We start from the raw sequence: 24,731 nt of genomic DNA, 5'->3' as shown, positions 1-24,731 counted from the left end.
CTGGGCATCATTAGAGGTGACCCAAAAGAGATGAACTATAATTTACTTACATTAAGTAAAAATAAGAGACATTTTTCAGCCAAAGTGGTTTATTCTTCAACATTATTTAAATTAAAATCAATTGGGTAGGATTGACTCTAGCTAACTTCACTCTGTTGGGCATGTACAGTATATTCTCTTCCAAAGAGAAAAGATTGAACATTTTTTAAACTTTATTTTTAAAAAAGCAATTTAATAACTCTGTGATATGTTTTAAACAATAAAAAGACTTGTTCTTAGACTTAAGTGTTTGAATGTTAAGCTAACTTTAGTAATTGCACTAATGAAGTGGGTCAATCCCTGCTTAGTTAATACTCTTCTGGCACTGTCTTTGAAATTTGATTTAAAGGATTACTGCTCTGTAGTAGTCAGGAAAATGGATCAGTGGAAGCCTCAATTCATACTAATTGTGAAGTTCCCTTTCCTCTGGTGAGAAATCTAAGTTGGGGGATGCTTTATAGGTACAGCGCTTGTATCACATCAAGCAGTCTTCCCGAAGTATTTTGCACAAAATATTCTCTTGCAATTTGTTGCTTCCCTCACCATTCAGAGAGATATAAATGTTCTATTATGAATCCTTTCACTCACTGGCTGTAGTCAGAAATACCAAGAGTGGAATTAGGGCACATTGGGTATGATTCAGACAGAATCAGATCTGTTTAGAATCTCAACTTTGCTGCATACTACAAGTATAATCTTGGGCAACTTGTTTGACTTCTCTGAGCCTGCCTCTTTCATCTGTAAAATTGGAGGAGGGGGGTTTCATGCTATAAAATTCAAAGGAAATAAAGCATCTACCTCACTAGCACGTGTTCCCCCAAAATACACAATAAATTAGCCATCAGTGATATTATTGTTGCCGCTGAAGACACCCATTGGGAGAGTGAATCAGGACCAGCTCCTCAGATTGTGATATTAACTGGACTCATGAAGAAACCTTAGACCTCAATTCTTGCTTCCTTTCTGTGCCTAGACTAAAGTTAGGTGAATTTTCTTGATGTACACCTATATTTGAAGGGAGAGGAAAGATTAGCAACTTTTGGAAGTGAATTTGGAATCTGGCTTTGGACTTAGTCCCTCCAGGAGGGAGAGAAGTGGAAGTGGTGGGATAATATTGTCCTTTATGGAAGGAGATGCTGGTGTCTAGCAGATTAGTCATGCCAAGCCCTAGAGGCTTTGAAAACCATTTAAGCATAGCCTTGGAAGAGGGCAGAAAGGTTGTTCTGTTCTTCTTTGCCTTTGCAAAGTAGTTGTGGTGAGAGAATTCTGCTTTCATTTATGAATACTATGGTTTGCTTAAAATATAAGTGATGGGTCTCCCTGGTGGCGCAGGGCTTAGTCTCAGAGCTATCAAATTATCACCAGCCACTGCGGCAGGAGTTCGATCCCCGGCCAGGGACCTGACCTACATGGCGCAACAGACCTCTCCTGTCTCACACACTGCCCCCTTCAGCAGTGTCTTTCTTTCTTTTTTTTAAAGATTTATTTATTTATTTATACAAGCATTGGGTACAGTCAGAAGACTGGGAGGGTGAGAGAATTCACCAGAGCCAGAGCGGGGAGCAGAACAGGCAGAAGGACCAAAGTACACTGCTGAGGGGAGCAGTGGGTGGCAGGAGAGATCTGCGTTCCATGTGGGACCCTCGCTGGTGGCCTGGGATCGAACCGGTACTGCAGAGGCTGCAGGCAGCTTCGCAGCCCAGCGCTCAACCGCTGCGCCACCAGGGGAGACCCTCTGCAGTGTATTTCAATAGATCCACCTGTTATGCTCCTCACTCTGTCTCTGGTGAATCCTCTCATCCCCCACATCTCTGACTTGCACCCCAGTTCTTGTATACATAAAATAAATTTTTAAAAAATCAATAAAATAAAATATATGTGACTCTGGAGCCGTAATATCCACTTGTAGTTACTGGATACTTGAAACATGGTTATTGTTGCTTAGTGAAATGATAGTACTTTGGATACATCAAATTAAATATTAACACTAAAAATTATTAAAACTAATTTCACTTGTTTCTTTTTAAAATGTAGCTACCAGATTATTTCAAATTACATATTTGATTTTCATTATGTTTCTGATGTTCTGGAGGCTTAGGGTTGAAGGGGCGGTTCTGGCTCTAATTCAGGAACTCAAAGGTGAAGAGTGCGTTGACGCAGAGTGACTAAGACTCGAGTGGGTAAACACATACCAGCCCACACTCTAATCCTAGTGTACCTCTCTTCCTTCAACTATTCAGTTAACTTAAATGACTTCATTGTTTTTTTTTGCAAATAAACTTTTAAATTTAGTACAGGTTTGGATTTATCAAAAACCCACAAGGATACAACGGAATTCTTGTATTTCCAGGCCAGTTTTCTCTATTTTTAGTATCCTGTGTTGATTTGGCACCTGTATTATAGTCAGTGAATCCATATTGATACATTATTATGAACTGAAGTTATACTTTATTCAGATTTCCTTGGTTTTTGACCTGATGTCCATTTACTATTCCAGGATCTCATCCACAACACCATGAAACACTTAGTGTCACTCCTCCTTAAGCTTCTCTTACTTGTGACAGTTTCCCAGACTCTTCCTTATCTTTAACAACTTTGCAGTGAAAAGTAATACTGGTCAGATATTTTATAGAATGTTCCTTAATTGGAATTTACCCATTGTTTTTCTGGTGACCAAACTGGGGTTTTAGGTTTTGGGAGAAAAAACCCGAGTGAAACACCATTTTCATCACATCACAGCAAAGGTACATATTGATGTCGTAACTATGCATGTTCTCGTTGGTCACCTGGCTGAGGCAGTCAATTTTCTCCACTGGAAGATTACTCACCTAGCTTGCTCCCCCATACTGTTGGGAAGGAAGTCAAATACATAGTCCACACATAAGGAATAAGGGGTCATACTCCACCACTGTGGAGGCTGGGTGGCTATGTAAATTATTTGGAATTTTTTTAATAGAGATGAGATTGTCTTTCTCCATTTATTTACTTGTCCAGTCATATCCATGAATTCATGGATATTTATTCTATACCTTGTATTAATTGTGATACTACTTGACCTCACTGCTCCAAAATTACTTCTGATGGTGCCATCATGAGATGGATGGCATGAGAAAATGATCTACTTGTATTCTTCTTCCCACCTCCCATCTCAGTTTAATTATTTCTTTCATAAAGGAAAATTTGCTGTACCTCACTCATGCAAGTTTTCTTTTAAGATCTCAGTTTCCACAAATACTTGCTGAGTGCTAAGACTGATTCATGCATTCACTTAGCACTTAGTGACTACCACCATGTACTTGTCTGGGCTAAATAGGGGGATTAGAGAAGTGTCACTGTGTCCTACCCAAGTCAAGAGGTAAACATGGCTCCCAAACACGAACATTCAGAGAATTTTTTGCCAGGAATTTGAGCAGAGCAAAGCAGCAAGAGCGGATGGTGTTGCTGCCTGAGACTCCTCTTTAGCAGAGACTTTCACTGAGTTCCTCCTCCCTCAGTCCCCTGGCTCCTGAGCACTATCCTCCCTGAGTTTGGACCTTAGTTTTTTTGGATGAATCTGTGAGCTCCCCTAATGAATTCTAATGAATTCCCCTTCTTGGCTTGGGTTAGCCAGAATCGGTTCTTTTATATTCAGAGGATGCTAAGTGTTGCTTGAGTAAAGACATGGAGCAGAGAAAAGAGATGTGCTTGAGTGGTATCGAAATGTCTGGTTAGCATAGAGACACCACTGGAGAGCTGGTGGTTGGAAATAAAGTTGGCAAAGTTACTTGGGTCTGGAATGTAAAGGCCCTGAACTGCTAGGCTCAAGTGAACCCATCAAAGCCACATTTTAGGAAGGTTAAATGGGGAAAGAAGGGTAGCTGGTCTCATAGCTTCTTTTGTGATTGCTTCTACTCTTCTACATTATTTATTCAATTTACTATCCTTCCTCAAGAAATGATTATATGCCAGGCTCAGTGTTAGATTTTAGGACTCTAAAGATGACTAAGACAGATTCTTGTCTTCTCAGAGTCACCAAGCCAGAAGGTAAATCAGACATATAAGAGAGAGATAAATCATTAGGATTATGTAAGAGTCTAGGTGTTTTCTTAAGAGGAAATGGTTGGTTAACTCTTAGGTTGGGTTAGGAAAGACTTCAAAGAGGTAGTGCTTCATGAAGAGGGCTTGTAGAGCAGATAGCCAGGTGGCCAGGTGATAGACAGTGGGGATGGGCATAAGCACTGGATTATGCAAACATGGCATCCTGGAAATATGTCAGGATTAGATCAGAAGGTTTAGGTTGGTTCAAGATGAGAGTGGGTGAAATTGTCCAGAGACAGAGACCATAGTCATGAGAGAAGGGAAACAAGGTTTAACTTTGAGGAACACTGGCACTCGAAGGATAAAAAAGAGGGTACTCAGCAGAGGACACTGAGCCAACAGTGTCCCCAAGAATCACAAGATCAGGGTGCCAGAGAAGCCAGGAGAGCAAAGTTCTAGGACCAGAAGAGCAGAGTGGCAGATGCCACAAGATTAAATACAGGGGCCTCCCCGGTGGCGCAGCTGTTGAGCGCTGGGTTGCAAAGCTGCCCGCAGCCTCTGCAGTGCTGGTTCGATCCGCGGCCGCTGGGCGAGGGTCCCAGATGGCGCGCCCGCTGCTCCCCTCAGCAGAGTACTTCGTCAGTCTGCCTGCTCTGCTCTCCCCTCTGGCTCTGGTGTATTCTCTCACCCTCCTGCGCTTCCGACTGTACCCAGTGCTTGTATAAATAAATAAATCTTAAAAAAAAAAAAGATTAAATACAAATAGGTCCAAAGAGTGCCCATCCCTTTAGACAAAGGAAAGGTCATTCGTCTTCATGAGAGCCAGTTTGGTGGAATGGTGGGGAGGGGTAAGATCATAGGAAGGGAAAGGGGCGTTGCGGAAGGAGAAGTGACAGTGGAAGGGAGGGAGGGATATTAGTTATACAGCTGAGGACGGATCTGAAGAGAAGTCTTCCTTTGTTTTGTTTTGTTAAACTGGTCCTGGAGGTCCTTGCCAGGGACTTTCCTAACTACGGAGTACCTGCAAGAAGAGGAGATGTTCCTTCTGATGTGTAAATGTATTATCTTGTTCCTGGTCCCAGATGGGCTTTTTTTATTTCATATTCTGTTCTATCACAAAAATACACTGTGATTCTATTGTAACTATGTGGAGATGGTGCATGAATTGATGTGCCAGCAACCAATAGACTGGGATTATATACTAATTTTTTTCTAATCTTACCATATGTAGATTTAGCTTTTGCAAAGAGGAAAAATCAAGCTATATTTTGATTTAAAATATGTATTTTTCTTTAGGGAAATATTTAAAATACACCCGAAACACCTTAGATGATATCTAGCCCCCCAGCTCGGGTGGATCAAACAGAAGGCACTTGGAGCTAGGAGAACGGAATTACTATTCAAGTAAATACTGCCCACTTAGTGTTGACTATTCTTTTGAAAGGCCAGTAAACTGGCAGTTTCTGGGTTCATTTCAAGCTTTGGGTTTGGACTCAGTAGCCCCGACACTAAATATTTCTTCCATTCGACCCAGTTCTTAATGTTAACAAATATACAATTTTTAAAGGAATGTTAGATTTTTCCAGTTTTTGAAATAGTTTTTGTGGGTGACTTTTAAGTTTTAATAATCCGTTGTCCCCAATTCATTAGAGTTGTAATTTTACAGTTTTCCCCAAACTACCTCTAAATCTGCTGTTCCTGACATAATAGGTTTAGTTTCTCTTGAAAATATCATGACATCTCTTTATAATTAGGTGTTCCATAGGATGATGTATTTTCAGGTAGTCTAGAACCAATGACTTAACATGATTCCTGACCCATCAAACAATCATGGTCATTTATCTGACATGAAAACTCCCTAATCTGATTCGCCAGAAAGGAAGAAGGTGTATACATATAGAACTTATAAAATATTAAATTTGTATCCTTAGCATCTCCTTGATATTATTTTCCTTTCAGATGAGAAGAAGCAGATGGTTGCAAATGTGGAGAAACAGCTTGAAGAAGCAAAAGAACTGGTATGTACAGACTTAGTAATATATTTTAACACAGCCAGGGTCATTTCAACTGCTGCCTCCTTTTAGCCTGTTTTATTCATTGTAGGAATGTGAAACTCTACTGATTAACATTTTATAATTTGGAATTCATCAGTTTTCAATTGCAGAGAAGTTAGTAGCTCCATGCAATTTTATTCTTATTAATAAAGGTGTTTCATTAAATGTTGACCTCTCATTTTTATTCCTAATACTTTTTATAATAACTATAAATAGCAATCCTTGTTTAAAGGCATGCTGGGTACCAGACCTGGATTCAGCCTATTACTTGCTTTATAATATTAAAAATTTCACCAAAACCCTGTAAGGCAAGTATTACTAGTCAAAAATTGTTAAGGATATGAGATTACTCCCTACTTACAAGTTAGCAAGTGAGCACAGTTTCATGGATGCTAATGGGAGACATGACATTCCTAGGTCAGAGACAAAAGACTTTATCACTCACAGCAAAAGCAGTTTCCAGAGTTTCAGTATGCTTGCCTAGGTTCTGAGCCCCATTCAACAGGGGTGAGACAGGAGTCCCTTTATGTACAGTTGAATATCTGCAGGAGGAGAGTGGGGAATCAGGGAAACACACTACTTTATGGCATCTTGTAATCTAAAAGTCCACATTATTTTCTTCCTCAACTTTGCTTCCTGCAAATCCAACCCTGAAAAGTAGCCTTGCATTCTTGGTATGCTCAATAGGACCTGAAAGTCCATGAGAGACCCTTGGAGGAGTGATTCTAAACACTGATATTACCCCCATTTTGTAGATGGGGAAATGAAGTCTTAGAAAGACTAGTTTTGATATAAAAAAATTTACAAACCAAAGACCAAAAAGCAATGTGTTCCAATTTTTTTTGTTTTAAAAGCCAAGTATTGCAGCTGATTCAACTCACTACTGTGTTATACTCCCAGATGAGTGTTGTTTTTATAAATACCAAAGGGTATTGTTGGTGTTCTCTCAGTATTACTTACTGAAATACGTGGGATGGTTCCCCACAGTGTGTTTCTGTTAACTGTTATTACCTGTCCCTATACGTTTGGGCAACAGTAGCTTAAAGAGAGTTGGGGATTGGACTATTTTTTTGGTTATTGTTTTTCTGCAGAATCTTCTTGAACCCTTATGTAGACTAAGTGTTGTTAATCTCTAAGAAGAGACTATAAGGGGGGCAGTTAGAAAATGGGGCACTGCAGAAGCTTATTTGTTAACAGGGCCGTCCACGGAGGGTCAGAAGGAATAGGTGGCCATTGCTTCCCATTGCACCCAGACATCTGCTAAAGTGGTGAATTGTCTTCCTTCTTGCTAGATCTTTTTTAGCTGTTGGATTTTAGAAGATTAGAAGATCTACTTCTGATCTCTGCTGGCTGTTGTCCTTCTCATCTGCACAACTTCTAATGTTTATTTCTTTTGAAAGTTTCCTTTTTCCAAAAATTTTGTCTAAGATATATATTTGTGTTTTTCTGAAATTTCAATCAAAGCTGATTTACTTAATTCTGACAACATCCTTGGAAAGGACAGTGCTTGTTAGATTTCATACTGTACTTTTGATGAGGACCTGGGACAAAAACTTGTTGATTTGATTTATTGGGAGTGGTTGTGTTTCTGCTGGATAAATGTCTGTGTGAATCTCTTGGACACTCCGCTCTTCTTGTTGCTGTGTCCACATCGACCTGTGAATGCAGTGGCAGTAGGATATAAGCGCGGAGTGGCCTCATGGCTGATTTCTCTTCAAGTGCTTGTCATGTGTTTCCTTTTTTCTTTCTTGCCTATTTTTAATTTAGTTTTGAATGTCCTTGTGAAATGTCTTAAACAGAAATGCACCCACTCCCAGATTTTCACTTGCATGTACCTTTGCAGTTATTTGTCTGGATGATCCTTTTCACAAGTACTTCGTGATGATTTCAGAGAAGTGCTTTAAATGATTCCCTTGCAGTGTAACTATTTAGTTTATTGGTGCTTCCCATTCAAGTTGAGACATCAATCATTTAAATGCTCATTGTCTAACGCAAGTATAATTCAGCTTGTCTTCTCATTTATTAATAAAATTGACATGTGTGAATTGAAATGTGGTTTTCTTGGTTTGCTTGTGTTCTGCTGTCATTTTCTGGTCTCTGACATTAGACAAGTTAGATTTATTACTGATAACTTATTAGAATACTGTAAAGGGCACCAGACATGGCACCATTTTTTAAGGTGAGTTTATAAGATGTGGCCTCAGTCAATTTGTTGTTGCAGTTATTTTTTATTTCAATGCCAAGTATAAATAAGTAACCTCTGATGCTTTGTATTTTGCTTGCTGTGTTTCTTCCCCATCATCTAGTGATGCCATTTATCTAGTGATTGCTAAGTAAGAGACACTGCTCTAAGCACATTGTGGGAGTTGCCTCGTTTAATCTTCACAGCTGCACTACAAAAAAGAAAAAATTATTATCTTTAGAAATAAGGAAAGTAAGACCTGGAGGGTTAAGAAACCTGCCCGAGGTGCAGGACTACTAAATAGTGGCGTCTGCAACATGACCGCCGTGTCCAACTTGAAAGCCTATGGTCTGAACCATCAGGTTGTGTCCAAAGTGTTCTGTAACAGCAGATTAGGGTAAGTGTCTTGCTGTGACCTCAGTGGGCGTGGTGTGATTTTCCATATTTTTATTTATCTATTTGACTCTATGTCTGGTTATAAAGTACAATGAATCAGGCTGGGGGCAAGGTCCTTTATCTGTTGGTATGTGATTTTCCTAATCAGAAAAGACTTTCCAAATGAATTTTCACCAAATCACTAAGGCTGGGCTGACATTTGTGACTTAATGGTAGAAATACTGGTGGAAATGGTAGAATCGTTCTGGTGGTTTGTGATCAAAAGACCAGGGCAGGTTGGACTGCACAATGGAATATATGAGGTTATTAAGGTCATTCTTCTTGAAGCTGTTTGGATTAATATGTATGATTTAACAGAAATCCTGGTCACGGCAAGAGCTTTGACACCCTGCATGCCAGGTGCCAAGCACTCAACATTCTTTGCTGAATGATGAAGAATAACATAGATGAAGCATAAAACATAGATGAAGCATAAAAGCAGTCCCAACATTGGGGCCTCCCTGGTGGTGAAAAGGCTTAGGACGCAGCACTATGAAGCTATCTGCAGCCACTGCAGCACGAGTTCGATCTCCAGCTAGGGAGGTGACCCACACGGGACAGTAGACCTCTCCTGTCTCGCTCACTGCTCCCCTCAGCAGTGTATTTCAGTACATCTGCCTGTTCTGCTCCCCACTCTATCTCTGGTAAATCCTCTCAACACCCCCCTCCCCCTATCTCTGGCGCACCCTAGCTCTCGTATGCATAAATAAATAAATCTTTAAAAAAAAAAAAAAAAAGCAGTCCCAATACTATTTAACATGGGCATTTAGCTCCTTGGGCTGGTTCCTACTGAAAAATGAGGAATTGGAATCAGTCCTTTAAGCGCTATACTTCCGGTCAAATAAGGAATAAGCTCATGGTTGGAGTCATGTTTTCTCTTACTCTTCCAGCTTGAACAGATGGATCTGGAAGTCCGAGAGATCCCTCCCCAAAGCCGAGGAATGTACAGCAACAGGATGAGAAGCTACAAGCAAGAAATGGGAAAACTCGAGACAGATTTTGTGAGTCCAGTTCCATCCTCTATGGATATTTACTGATCTTTAAACTGAATTTTCACCTATATTTTACATATTCCGCCCCACACTGTGAGCAGCATTAAATGTGTGGTCTTTGGGAGCTTGTGCAAAAGACAAGTAATACCTCTGTTGTGTTTGACTCGAGGCTCTAACAGTGCTATGGAGCTAGTGGATGACCCAGTTGAAGGGATGCAGGATTCACAACTCACAAATAGAGCTATGGAAGGTGGTTCGTGGCATTTAGGAAGCATCTAGCACTTACTAGAATTTTGAAACCCAGTTTTGGGCCTCTCAGAGTTTGCTCCCTTTCAAATGCAGGCTCATGGGTGCCCCGAAAGCACTCAGGGCTCCGTGTGTGCCTTCTCAGTGCATGTTCCTCTGGGATGGGCTTCAATAGATTCTTGAAAATACAGATTTAATTTCCTCTTCTTGCAAGGGCACCATCCATGTTGGAGAATGACTTCCTTTTAACTGAATTCAAGACCCTATTTCCAAACACAGTTACATTCTGAGATGCTCAGGATTAGGAGTTCAACAGATGACTTGCAGTAGACACATTTCAGCTCATACTTCTGAATATAGTCTTAATCTTTCTTTCTTGAAAAGTTTTCAAAAGCTCACTTGCTTCTACAGTTTATAAATCAGGTCGTGGAATCTTTAGTCTTTTTGTTTCCTGAAGAGTCTAATCTAATCCTTTAGGTATTTGATTACTGTATACTTGGGTAAGTATTTCTCAGGTATATTTTCCATCATAAAGAAAAATGGAACCAGCAACTATGACCTAAAAAGTCATTTTCTGGGCCACATTCACGATGGGTGTGTTTATGTGTATATTCACCACCACGGCATCTTTTCACTGAGTCAGAAAACATCTCTCTCCCAGCCCTCACTGTGGACAGCCATCCCCATTTTACCCATGAGAGAACACATGAGAGGCTCAAGTGTCTACAGATTTCATTCAACAAGTCTTCTTCTAAGTCCTATAGCACAATAACAGGCACTGGAAAAGCCAGAATAAGATCAAGGTCTTGCTGTTGTGGAATTTAAATTCTATGGGGAAGACAAGAAACAAATAAATGGATCCCTGTGTATCACAATTTCAGTTGGTTCAGTTGGTGAGAAATGCAGTAAGTGACAATGAAGGCAAGAACTGGGTGGAGAGACTACTTTTGTGGCTATTTTTGCAAGGGTGTCTCTGTGGCTTGAGAGGGAGAAGGGGAGAGATGCTTGAGGCTACAGAGGGAGGCAGAAGAAAGATGGATAAGGGTGCTGTAGGCTTGGTCAAGACCTTGGCTTCCATTTTGGTGGAGAAGGCATTGCAGGGCTATGAGAAGTGAATGTTCCTTTGTCTCATTTTATAGCTTTCTCCTCTTACACAGCACCTCACATCAGGTATTTGAACAAACTAGAAAATATCCATATAATTCCCTTTTGATTTTTATTTATTATATTTAATTCTTTTATTCTTTAAAGGAATAAAGGATCTCTTTAAAGATATTTGTTAACTTTCTTGTGGTGATATATCATACCTAGAATGACAAGAAAAAAATCACAGGGGTGGCCCTTCATCTATCTCTGTTTATTAGAACCGAATTGGCTCCCCTAACCCCTTGTGATATCGAGACATTGAGGGAGGGACATAGGGCGACTTGATGCTTTCTTCTTAAACCTCATTACCCCCTTGCTCCTCTGTCTTGGCCTCTCCTCCTGTGCCAGTTGCTTAGAGACCTCTTTTCGCCACTGTTCTTCTCCATGTTGTCATTCACTCCTGTGGCTTCCAGGACCACATTATACTAACCTGCATTCTGACCAGACCTCTTGGTGACCCCTGAGTCCTATGTTGTGCTGTCTACTGAATTTCTACCCCAGAGCCCTTTGAACAGAAACACTTAAATTTGACAAATAGTTGTCACCTTAGAGTTCTCTCTAGTTTGTCCTCTCTGTCACCTTGTACATCCTGTAGATCACTGAGCATGACAATCCTGCCTCTGCAGTGTCTCCCACCTCCTTTGCCACTTCTGGAACCCTTCGTAGCTCTCTGTCTAGGTGACTGAAGCAGCCTTTCTTCCTCTGCCACCACCCACACCAAGCCTTCTCTGCATGGCTCTGAAATTGTCTCTAACACACTGGTCTGAATCTGTCACGCTGTTGCACAGAAGCCTAGAGTCTTCACTGCCTACTAAATGAAATCCAGGTCAACTTCCAGGTTTTGTGTTCTATTCGCATACTTCTTCACATGTCTAGTGATTTTATCACATGCTTGGTGTTGTGGATCCTACATTATTAAAAGCCTAGGTTTTGTTGGTTTCCTTTAGAGCAGTTCATCTCAACCTCCATGTCCTTGCAATACCTAAGATCCTTCATGCTCCCAACGATTAATCTTTGCTTCTGTGGGCATGAATCAAAGTCACCTCTTCACAGTACTTATTTCAGCAATATTGAGCCTTATTTAGGCAGGCAGATGATTGAACCAATGAGGTCACTCCTTTCTAGGCTTATTGTTAAGCTCCGTTAGGGCCTGTCTACTGTCTTCAGTAGCCTTCCTTTTGAGATGTGGCCTCCAGACCGGAGCATCTAGCAAATGCCATACTCTGTGGTCAGAATTCTGTCTCTCTTGCATCCATTTCCCAGCTGAACTTCAACCATCTCAGCCACCCCACATCCAACATCTGCTTCCTAAGTTCAGCTCCACTTGGGCCCACCCTGCACCAAAGAGCCTTGACAATGGCCAGGCTCCCTTCAAACTCCTCTCTAATAGTTTGAAATCCTATCCTGCCTGGTGTTCCATTTTTTAAAAGCATTGCTTCATAATTGTGTTCAGTTGTTTAGAGTGGTTGTGTTCATCTTCACTTTGTCAGGACTGGGAAACACTGCAACTGCAGTGTTGTTTTAATGCTTACTTATCTGCAGTGACTGCATGTGCATCTGAGAATGAAAAAAATAATTGCTGTTTACTGTGACCTGTCATAGAATTTAATCTGGAAGTGACTAAATACCTTTTGAAAAGTTTCGAAATCCAGGCTACACATGGTAGTAATAATTGTAGGGGGTGAAGGGAAGTCAGTGCTCGCAGGTCTGTTCCCTTTCACACCTTCATTATTCCTGATAATTCTTTTCATTTACCTAATTCCATTTTTCTTGGTTTTTGGTCTTAGCTTTCTGGGGCATCTTATATTCTCAGGGTAATTTAGCATTATCAGGTCACTAGCAGGTCAAGTACCAGCCCCTTCTTTTTTGATAAGAGAAAATGGAAGACAAATGATTACTGGAGATCAAATGATTAACCTTAAAGTAACACCACTCTTTACAGACAGGACAGAAGCAAATAAATTGAGCACGTGTTTTGATGTTCTCCCCATGAGTCTGTGTAACACCCCCCCCCATCTTTAAATTTCCATAAAAATTTACTAATAGCCTCTTTATTTGGAATCAACTTTAGAAAACATTGGAATTTATGTATTTGAACCGTTCTTTTTATTTCTTTGTTCCCAATTGATTGCTTCAGGTGTGGTCATGTCAGGATGCTCCAGGAAGGACAAAAAGAGGGGAGCTATTGTTGAGGGTTTGTTTCAAGTTTAAGATTATGATTTGCTTTTTATAAAATAACAACAAACAAACAAAAATTCCCTAGACTTGCACAGACAAACAGAAAAAGTCCCTAACATTGTATAAAATATTCAACTAAGTTTCATTTCTTTTTTTTTTTTTTTTTAATTTATACAAGCACTGGATACAGTCAGAAGCGCAGGAGGGTGAGAGAATTCACCGGAGCCAGAGGTGAGAGCAGAGCAGGAAGTACACTGCTGAGGGAGCAGTGAGCGGCAGGAGAGGTCTGGCACCATGTGGGGCCCTCACCCATGAGGCCGAGGATCGAACCGAAGCTGCAGAGGCTGCGGGCAGCTTCACAACCCAGCGCTCAACCACTGTGCCACCGGGGAGGCCCGCGACTAAGTGTCAGTTAGTAGAAAAAGAAAGGAACACGTAGGTGATGTGGCAGGATAAATTCTGAAAGGTTTGAGGACAGGATGTGTTGAATTGAATGCCTGGCCAGCGCGGATATAGTGCTGGAGTGCTCGCGCCATCTTGTGGTTGATTTCTATCGTTGCAGATTTCATTTTTGGAGCAAAGCTGAACTTAAGGACTCACACACACATATACAGGATTTGAGGTGGAGGATTCGATGGTAATGGGTGTTAGAAGTAGAGCTTTCTCACCTCAGCCTCAAGTTCACTTCCACCCCAGGTCAGTGGTGCCTGAACGCTGTCCTTTTCCTGTTCGGCAGGTTATGTGATGTGATTGTTAAGCCAGCTCCTGGCGCAGAGCTGCCTACATCAGAGAATGGTGCTTCTATTGACAGTCTCAGCAGTGAGGCTGAATGGTCCTAGCAGCCCAACTACCCGCAGACTATCAGAGTTGGTCCCTTAGGTCAGGGTTCAAAGGATGTTGCCGAACAGCTTGAAGCTTTTGCTTTGCTATCTGCACTTTCTTTTGATAGGTGAATGGACAGCTTGTGTGTCTGGGCTTATGAGTGAAGCCAGTACCTGTATTCTGGTGTTGTTTTTTTTTAAAGATTTATTTTATTTATTCATACAAGAGTTGGGGTGTAGGCCATATGTGGGGGGTGGAGGTGAGAGAATTCACCAGAGACGGAGTGTGAAGCAACAGGAGGATTGACTGAAATACACTGCTGAGGGGAGCAGCAGGCGAGACAGGAGAGGTCTGCTGTGCCATGTGGGTCAGCTCCCTGGCCAGGGATCAAACTCATGCTGCAGTGGCTGCAGATAGCTTCATAGTGCTGAGACTTAACCCCCAGCACCACCAGGGAGGCCCCGGCTTTGTTGTTGTTGTTATTGTTGTTGTTTTAAGTCTAAGATAGACCACAGAAGTGTAAATGAGAAAGAGGAACTCTTAAATTTTGATTTTTGTCAAAGGTCAAGAACTGAATGCTTCTGTTTGTATTTTTATCTTTTCTATTCTTATGACTTCCCAGGATATTTTTACTTCTATTCTTTAGAAACTATGCAAAATCCTGAAAGAGATTTGGATAGTGTCTGTGGTAATATGTAATTACAGCATCAGCTTCTCTTCTTGCAGGAACGTTAAGTACATTCTAGAAAGAAAAAAGAAATCCAGGACCTCCCGGTGGCGCAGCGGGTTGAGTGCAGCGCTGTGACTCTGTCCGCAGCCTCTGCAGCACGGGTTCGATTCCCAGCTGGCCAGGGAGATTCCACACGGCATGGCAGACCTCTCCTGTCTCATCCGCTGCTCCCCTCAGCATTGTCTTTGGTCTGTCTGCCTGTTCTGTCTCTGGTGAATCCTCTCACCCTCCTGTGCCTCTGACCTGTACCCCAGTTCTTGGATAAATAATTAAATCTTTAAAAAAAAAAGACCACTTTTTTTTAAAAAAAAAAAAAAGAAAAGAAAGAAAAGAAAAAAGAAATCCAGACTGCAGAGAGCCATTACAGAAAAGAAGTCCTCCACCACTATATGCACTTAATAAATATGCTTGTCACTTGTTTTAAATCACATTTATCCTTTGATTCTCTTAAAAATAATACCTGCTCAGGGCCTCCCTGGTGGCGCAGCGGTTTGAGCTCCCTGCTATGAAGCTGTCTGCAGCCTCGACAGTGTGGGTTCGATCCCGGCCGGCAAGAATCCCACATGGTGCAGCAGACCTCTCCTATTGCGCCCGCTGCTCCCCTCAGCAGTGTATTTCTGTCGTCTGCCTGTCCTGCTCCCCACTCTGTCTCTGGTGAATCCTCTCACCCTCCCCCGCCTCTGGCCTGTATCCCAGCTCTTGTATAAAAATAAAAAAATCTAAAAAATAAAAAAACCTGCTCATTATAGAATATTCTGAAAAAAAGAGTGAATCACCTTAGCCCGATTACCTTGTAGGAAAAGGCCCACATCTTATATTTCGGTTTGTTTCTTTCCAATCTTCCCTACTCCATTCCCTTGTATAGTTATTATTTTATTTTACAGAATAATTATGTTGTTCAGTCCACATTTCCACCTACCTTTTTTTAAACACAAGTTCTGACTTCAGTATTTTCCACTTCTGTAAGCTCTTAATCATTTTACTGGGTGCATAATATTTCAGTCAAAGATGTTAGTTCAGCTTGTATTGAATCCTCATCTATTTCCATTTACTCCCTCCATAATTTATTGTGCAGCGTTAGAACAGGATTATCTTGCCAGGGCTGTTTCTCAGAAGTGAAATAACCAAGACAAAGGTATCAAACAGTTTTATAACTCTCATTAAAATATGCTTGAAAGAACATTTTTATTTTGACTCATCACATCATTTTGGTTGTTTTTTCCCCATGTCTTCTCTATGTTAGAATGTGAGTTGAGAAAAATCACAGGCATTACTCATTCAGTCCACAAACAATTATGAGGGAGATACTGTTATTATCTTCCTTATTGGGGTTTTACAATTCTAGAATTAAATACAACTGAGATTTCTTTTTCAAAGATACTCTCACATGGAAGATATATTAATGCTGGCAAGACGAGCAGATATGTGTGACTATAAATACTTTCTCTAAAATTGAACTCATTTTTACATTCTTGATATTGCTTAATCAGAAACTGGAGAATATTTTAGTTATTTGAGTTCAACTCTACTTCTTAACGGAGGAAGTAATGCTATATTTATGCATGCATACATGCTTTTCCTTGTTTGGAGTTATTCTCTTAAGAAGGTGATTTCTAATACTGCATTAACTAAAAGTTTTAGAAAACCTTCCTGCAATAAGGATTCTCATGCCATGCTTTGACCATGGTAAATCTTCTATTCACAGAGACTCCAATAATCTCAAAGGCCAACACTGGATAGGGAAGCAATCAAAATCTATTTTCAGCAGCACTAATGCCTTTTGGGGGCTGATCTGTGCTTGTGTGTCGCTCTGGTCTCCTAGTCCAAGAAGCTGTAAAGGTTCATGTCCTTGACCTTCTCCAAAAAGGATGCATACTTGAGGGAGCAGCAGTGTATATTAAATATTTTGTTGTTGGTCTTATGTACTGAATTTGTGGTTGGCCTTAATAGATTTTCTTCACTTTGCGAGCGCCAATACTCTTCCTGTGTGACTGTTCCTAAAATGACAATTGCCTTTAGCTCATGTAGACCATCATGACCTGCCATGTCCACTGCTGTGCTTGGCTAGGTTGAAGTGTGTACTGATGCTAGTGTGTGTTTGTACACACAAGTATGTGTAAAAAAACTTGTGTTAGATCCTGATTGGATTTTGCAATTATGTTGGAATATTTTGTCCTATGTACTTACTCATTTCATTTATTTTTGATATTAAAGTTATAGTGACATTTTATGGCAGAAGGAGAAAATTTTTGTGCTAAATTGCTTTTTTATTAAAAAAAAAGACAATAAAGCATATTGGTTTGACTAGAGTTGTCTACTGATAATCCTCCTTAAATGACATAACAAATTATTATCATCTTTCCTATTGTTTGTTTGTTTTGCCTAGCCACTTTGATCTTACCTAAGAAATAGAGGAAAGATAAAAACAGGTAAGATTTTGAAAGATTGACTATAAACCTGCAACAAATGTGGCTTCATTGTTCATCACTAGATGGCACTGTTTATTTGCAGAGGGCTTGCTTTTTTTTTTTTTTAAAGGAACTGGTAGTAACTGAAATTACTGCCTCATGAATAAAATATTTCTGATGGGATTTGCATTTCTATATTGGCTGAAGACACTGTTGAATGTTTTATTAACCAGCCCAGTGCAACTGTCAGCCTATTAAAGAGATCCGACAGTCCCTGTTTAGATAAATAAACTAAATAAATCCAATTCGTCAAATTGTGTTCCTGGCTGTTTATTTTCCATTCTTTTGATGTACAGTTTATTTTAAGTTAAAGCCACGTTGGCTTAAAAATTAATGGGAAAATGTTATTTAGTGTTTGGAACATGAAGAAGCTAATTGCCTTCGTCAAAAGCCAGCTCTATTTTAATGTTAAGTTGTTTGCTCACAAATAGCAAACTTTTTACTGGTAACTTATAAACTGTCCTATGGTCAGAAATGGTCCAATATTCTGCAAATATATGGCAAGAGACTTGTGTTATCAAGATTTGCTCAACTGCTGTTATGTTTCCCTGGGAAAAGTACTATGTCGTTTAAAAGGCAAATATTTCACTTGGTTAACTGTTGAGTCATGCCCATTTTTCATGTAATGTACACTGTTTATTGGAAAGCCAAGTAGCTAAGTGATTTTCAATTGAAATGCCTTTGATTGGAGCCCTTGCCAGCCAGTCTCCTGGTAAATGGCAAACATTCAGGGCGGGACAGGGGTTGGGGCAGTGATGTCAGAACAGGCATCGGCCTCCCTGCAGGTGCCCATGCGTTCGTTGCCCTCCTAAAGTTTAGATTCACGGAAACTCATAAGTGCATTTAATCCCACTGGCTGAACTAGAGATTTCATACTTAAGCCCTAGGGTTACAAAGATTTTCGAATAAAGCGTGTCAATTTTGTGCTTTACTGCGCTGAAGTGAGTGAGCAACCGGGGATGACATTCTTGGTTGTGACTTTTACTTCCCATTTCTTTTTGCATGAATCCTCCATTGCTTTTCATGCCATTCTTACTGTCTTTTATCTAGCTCCCCATTTATAAGATTCAGAACAAAATTTAAAACAGATCAGGCACTTGTGACTTAGCATATAGCTTTTCAGAGTATTCAACAGCGTGTGATGAGGCAGAGCCGGATCTGATCTCCAGGGTGAAGGTTTCTAAACTGTGTGATAGTAGCTGAAGAGCTTTGCTATGTCAACGATTTTAAGCTTTCCTGTACAAGAAGTTTTAAATGGGCTAGAAAAGATTTTGCCAGAGACTTTGTCGTGATTTCAAGTCTTTGGGAACCTACCGGCAGCACACCATGGGTGATGTGGTCTTACTGCTGGCTTAGGTTGGTTTGTTGTTTTTTTTTTTTTTTGACTTTGTGTCCTTTATATTTATATTTATATTTATATTTGTGTCCTTTAAAGTTATATTTAAAACTGAAGACAGATATCAGATATGGTGTCAGATTTTCTGTTAAGGAGTTCATTAGCTCATGAACTAAAAAGACCTTTGCATCAAAAGCCTCTCAATGCTGAGTGTGGTCATTGGGAAATATCCATACCAGACCCACACCTTCCTTGGGGCATTTTATTAGTTCTTGAGGCTCCTCAAGTCTTCGGAAATTCACAAAGTTCCTATAGGTCAAGATCCATCGTAGAGGATCCCAAGAAAATGTCTAAATTTTTCATTTTCCCTTTGGTTTTTCTTAAATATTTTTTCAAAACAAGTTATCACTTGCTGTCTTGGATTTGGAAATCTACTATGAAATTGGAGTTATCTATTATGGGTTATGAAGAATTTGACCTGTAATTGCATTCTTAACATGGAGAGTGTCAGATTTTATGCTATAGGGAGTCACATTGCAAGGCATTGGCCTTGGTGTGAAATGTACAATTGCAGAAATGAAATGAGTTTTCAAAAACTGCATTCCATATTTTTAAACAAGGATGTCCTTTGTTATTCTTTTCTCATTTTTTTTTTCTTCTGAATTTTTCTTCTCACACATTCTTTGACTTTCGTAATGGGACTTTGCATCTTTGCATTTTGAATGACTGACTTTTTTGTGTGTCGGTGTTATCATATTTTGATCTTTTTTTTTTTAATTTTTTTTTTTAAGATTTATTTATTTGTTTATTTATAGAAGCACTGGGTACAGTCAGAAGCACGGGAGGGTGAGAGAATTCACCAGAGCCAGAGCGGGGAGCAGAGCAGGCAGAAGGACCGAAGTACACTGCTGAGGGGAGCAGCGGGCGGCAGGAGAGGTCTGCGCGCCATGTGGGACCCTCCTCCGGTGGCAGGGGAACAGCCGGGGATCGAACTGGTACGGCAGAGACCCCAGGCAGCTTCGCAACCCAGCGCTCAACCCCTGCGCCACTGGGGAGGCCCATACTTTGATCTTTTTTTATATAAACCTAGTCTACAAATAAATTTCAACTAAAGTAAGACTTGGGGTGGTCTTATTTATGGACAGATGTGATTTTTAAAGTAAAGGGAAAGTATCTTCATGGCTAGAATCTTTTCCATTAATTTTCTTCTTAGTTTTGGAGAAGTTTCTTTTTCAATTATTTTGAGGAATGTGATTCAGTGCTATTGATTTCAAATACTATCTGATCCAGTCCCAATTTGAAGGCTTTATTCAGTCTTCAGAAACGTCGTGTATATGTTGGTTAGACATTTGTTAAAAATGATCTGTTCCCTACTTTACTAATATTGTGTGCTAGTTAAATTTGTTTATGGACCACATTGCTAAGAGAGAAATAGTGTAAAGTATTGTGAAACAGAATGACATAGTGTGAGGAAGTATGAAAATCCCACAGACCATAGCTCTGACACCGCAGATGTGGCTTGTTCATTCTGCACTCCAGTTTCTATATCTGTAAATTTGGATCATCATATCATTTCTGCTACTGCATGGGGAAATATTAGGGGCAAATAATAAATGTGAATGTATTTTGGGAACCACACTGGTTTTAAGTCACTGACTTTGCTGGGCACATATAGTCATCCTATATTTTTTGGAGTCTAAAACATTTCAAAGCCAGGAGATTCCTTCAAGATCCTAAAAATGTAAACCCTCTTTCTCAGTGCATCAGTTGACTAGCTGGGAGCTTATACAAAGGTTTGAAAGAGGAAATCTTCCATCTTGTTTTAGGTTAGATTGCTTTTGTATTCTAGCACATATCATTTTGTAAAATAGATCTTAGAAATGAATCTGGACAAGCAAGGTTTCTCTTTGACTTTGTGGAGTAGAGTTATAATTAAGGGTAGAAGAATTATGACATTACATATTATTTTATATCATTTGACTCTATATATTGTATTACTAATTAGGGTTATATTAGTACTGAGTTTTTTATCTAGAGTTCAAAATGCATGTTAAACTACTTTGGATTTCCTTGGTATTCCTTCCCTAGTTTACAGTTACTGACATTTCCCAGAAATTACTAAAAGTCACCTTTTCGTTTTGTCATTGACCTAACATACCAGTATTGACAAGTATGGGGAAGATTATATAATACCTGTTAAATAATATCATTAATAACAGCAAAGAGTTGACTTCACCTCACCTAAAGACAACAACCAAATAGCTTTGTAATTGAAAAGTTCCAAGTATTATTGTATGCTATGAATTTGGATTAGAATAGGCCCAAATGTATCAGGCAGTGTATCTCACAGAGATATATGGCCGAAGTGAAAATGGTTTAAATCAAATTCTCGCTAGTCAAACAGATAATGTTAAAATAATTTCAAACTAGAGAACAAATCAGGAAGCTCAGGAAGAGAATTTTCAAGCTGATGTTCTTTCCATTCATTTGATTAAAGTTTTGATTTTGATGATTTTCAACAATTTGGTGTTGTTTTGGTCTAGATTGCTATAATCAACTTGCATGTCTTTAATATTTATTATGCATCAAACATTGTGCAAGTTATAGATGAATAAAATGCATTTTCAAGGACCTCATGGTCTTAGTAATTATAATACTGTGGTTAAATGAAAATATTGGGGTTCTGATAGGAGAGTCTGGAAGGACATACTTTCTGGGGTGGACATCCATCCCAGGTGTTTTGTATGTGAATGAATATGGGGCTGTGAGGAAAACACCCCCTAGGAGGTAATATCCGAAGTGAAACTTGAAGGATGAGCAGGAATGGGGAGGAGCTGGTCTGTTCAGGCTGAAAGAACAACCTCAACAAGGTGGGTAGGGAGGCACGGGGAGGAGGTGGAGAGTGATACTGCTTTCAGGCATGAATATGGGCTAAAGCCTCTTAGTTCCCAAACTTAGCTACATATTATAATCAATGGGGATCATTCACAAAACCTCCTTCCCAGCGCCCACTAGCAGACGTTACGATTTAATTGCTTTGGGGGGCAACTTGGGCATCTTGGCTTGATGTGCTTTGCAGACTCAGTGAAGCCTGGCTGGTTCAGTCAAGGACTTCAGCTTTTATCTCATTCATGATCAAAAGTGATTGCAAGATTACACTGCCGGGTAATATAGTTGCTGTCTAGTTAATGAAGCATTTAAAACAATGAGGCTCTTCATGTGAGTTGCCCTGTCATTTAATATTACTTAATTTTATTTTCAATTTTTCCTTTCAAATCTTCAATGCAACAATTTTTAATAAATTTCAAAAGTTGGCAAAATGCAACCTCTTATAGTGAGAGTTATCCACATTTCTTTTGAATTGAATTACTTTAAAAATTAAATTGCTTTTGATTCAAAATTGAGTACTGTGATAAACTTTATTTGGGGAAAACAGCAAAGCCACAGTGTGAGGAACGTGTTTCTTGTTGGCAAACAAATACTTTAAATTTTCACTTGAGGGCCTCCCCGGTGGCGCAGCAGTTGAGCACTGGGTTGCGAAGCTGCCCGCAGCCTCTGCAGCGCTTGTTCGAGCCCCAGCTGCTCCCAGGCCCCTGGAGGAGGGTCCCACATGGCGCGCAGACCCCTCCTGCCGCCCGCTGCTCCCCTCAGCAGTGTACTTCGGTCCTTCTGCCTGCTCTGCTCCCCGCTCTGGCTCTGGCTCTGGTGAATTCTCTCACCCTCCCGTGTTTCTGAGTGTACCCAGTACTTGCATAAAATAAATAAATAAATAAATCTTAAAAAAAAATTTTTTTTTTCACTTGAGCTAAGAACAAAACAATACCCTCAGCTTTAATTGCATGCTATTAATAGACTGTGCCTTTGACCTCTCACCTTAAGCCAACAGAACATCTCCATGTAAATTTTTTTGTTTATAAACATGCATTTTTAGGGCCTCCCTGGTGACACAGGGGTTAAAGTCTCAGTGCTACCAAGCTATCTGTAGCCACCGGCGTGAGTTCGATCCTTGGCCAGGGAGCTCACCCGCATGACCTCTCCTGTCTCGCCCGCTGCTCCCCTCAGCAGTGGATTTTGGTAGATCTGCCTGTTCTGCTCCCCACTCTGTCTGTGATGAATCCTCTTACCCCCTTCACCTCTGGCCTGCACCCCAGTTCTTCTACAAAATAAAAAATATATATATTTTTAAAAATATGCACTTTTAATTGCTTTAGAAGTGGGCATATTAATTTCCTGGTAAGAAATACAGTTAGAAAGTATAGTTTTCTATATTTAGAAATATAGTTAAAAAGTAATATGTATATGTGTTATTTGTGGATTTAGTAGAAAAAACCATAGATATAATTTTATATTTATAAAAACATGTCTCTCTATATATATATGTATATATTTATTATGTGAGGTCTTGCAAAACTGATTGTAACTTAAATTTGTTCAAGAATTGTCAAGAAATTGCTAGTAATCTCTAATCAGAGAAAAAGAAGTAGGAATGTGATGGATAAATAGGATTCTGTTATGGCCAACATCTTCATTGATCTAACAGAATTGCTCTTTGCCTCCCCTGTGTCTGTATTTTCTCTTGGCAGTGAGCCGAGTGAATTTGGAACAGAAAGAAAGAGTGAAAATCTACTTGGTTCCAAATGATGATAGCTGTGCCTTGGTGTGGGGAAAATAACTTACAACATGATAGTAGAATTACTACAGGATTTCTTGTCTCTTGTTTGGGGTGGCGGGGTGGAATTGAAGTTCCTTTTGGGGCCAGGTTGGAAAATTTCTAACTTAACATAACCTATAGCTTATGACATCCAATTAAATCTTATGATCATCACATCAGATGCTGTTTAGGGATTTTAATTGTGAAATACCTTTTAGACTATTTCTGAACTACCATAAAAAAAAAAAAGATTCAGATTAAAAACAATACTGCCCTGTGACTTAATGTCTATTTTAAAACCTGTTCTATTTCTTAAAATAATCTTTATTTTCTGGGATTTTTTTTTTTCCCAACATAGTGAATTGATAGAAGAGTCTTGGTTTATGTTATTTTTTCAGAGACTCTGTAGTCAGAAAGGGTGTCATTTCAAAATGTTTTTATCACAAGAGCCATGAATTTACCTCTTTTTAGCTAATTAGTACTTGAGTAGACTGACGACCACGGGAACCTCTCTCCATGTATGGGAAATAGAGATTTGGGGAGATTTTTGTTAGTGCATTTTCTATCTGAGAGGTTTCTGTCTTCTAGTCTGTTCTGAAACTGTCCACGTAATAAAATTCACTTTCTAATTCAAACGGACATGGCCAGAGTCTGGACCATACTGACAACAGGCCATATTGTGGTTTTGGCTGAGCAAAATCTCCAAGACCAAATTCATTTATGGTGGTCCTTCGTATTAAGGGATTACTATGCCCTCTGCAAAGTAAATATTTTAAACTCAGCAAAATTAGAAATACTGACTATATTTTTCAATATTAGTAAAGAATGTTTTACAATCAATGATGAGCAGCATCATCTTGAGCCCCGGATGATTATAAAACATTGGGTGTCTTTTAATACCCTCTCTGTGGTAGCTTTTCACATCAGCACAGTGCCAGGAGCTTGCAGGGTGAGGACGCCCCGGCTTCTCTGTCAGACTTCCCAGCATCGTGGAAACCTTACAGCTCCATCGAGGCATCTTGTCTTTTGTGTTGTCATGACTAGGGCTAAAGAGCTGTCACTGGCAAGGACAGGAGGCGTAGACGGGGGAAGGGGGGGGGGGAGAAAGAGAAAAGGAAGTAGCAGTAGGGGAAATATGAAAGAGAAAGGGAGGGGAGACACCGGAAGGTTGGAGGCCAGTTTGCTGGGACTCCTGCAGCCTTCTCTCTGCTCCTGCTACCCCCAGATGCTTTCACTCTCTTTTGGAATCCCTCCGTTTAAAATGTCCATGAAGATCTACTCAGCTGGTGTTGTCACATGCAAATAGTGGATCCACACAGCAAGGCATATTGATTCTATTCTATTTTGGTGCTCCAGTTCATAAATTTGGGGAACTGATGTATTTCTGCCTTGAGATGGATACTTTGGTGAAGTCAGGCTGCTTGTTGCAGAAAAG

General features: G+C 39.9%; 1 protein-coding gene across 4 annotated transcripts in view; it reads left to right on the top strand.

Moving 5' to 3' along the window:
* Positions 1 to 24,731, top strand: part of VTI1A (vesicle transport through interaction with t-SNAREs 1A) — a 322,364-nt gene that overhangs the window by 2,609 nt on the left and 295,024 nt on the right. For all 4 annotated transcript variants that reach the window (XM_054690631.1, XM_037497303.2, XM_054690630.1 and 1 more), the window contains exons 2-3: positions 6,016 to 6,074; positions 9,618 to 9,728. In XM_054690631.1, the coding sequence (XP_054546606.1) occupies positions 6,016 to 6,074; positions 9,618 to 9,728 (170 nt within the window). The remainder of the gene's footprint in view (positions 1 to 6,015; positions 6,075 to 9,617; positions 9,729 to 24,731) is intronic.

The sequence above is a fragment of the Talpa occidentalis genome, unplaced genomic scaffold, assembly GCF_014898055.3.
Source record: "Talpa occidentalis isolate TD23 unplaced genomic scaffold, MPIMG_talOcc4v2.1 talOcc4.8, whole genome shotgun sequence".
In the NCBI taxonomy this organism is placed as follows: domain Eukaryota; kingdom Metazoa; phylum Chordata; class Mammalia; order Eulipotyphla; family Talpidae; genus Talpa; species Talpa occidentalis.
This window is presented reverse-complemented; position numbering and strand designations above follow the sequence as displayed.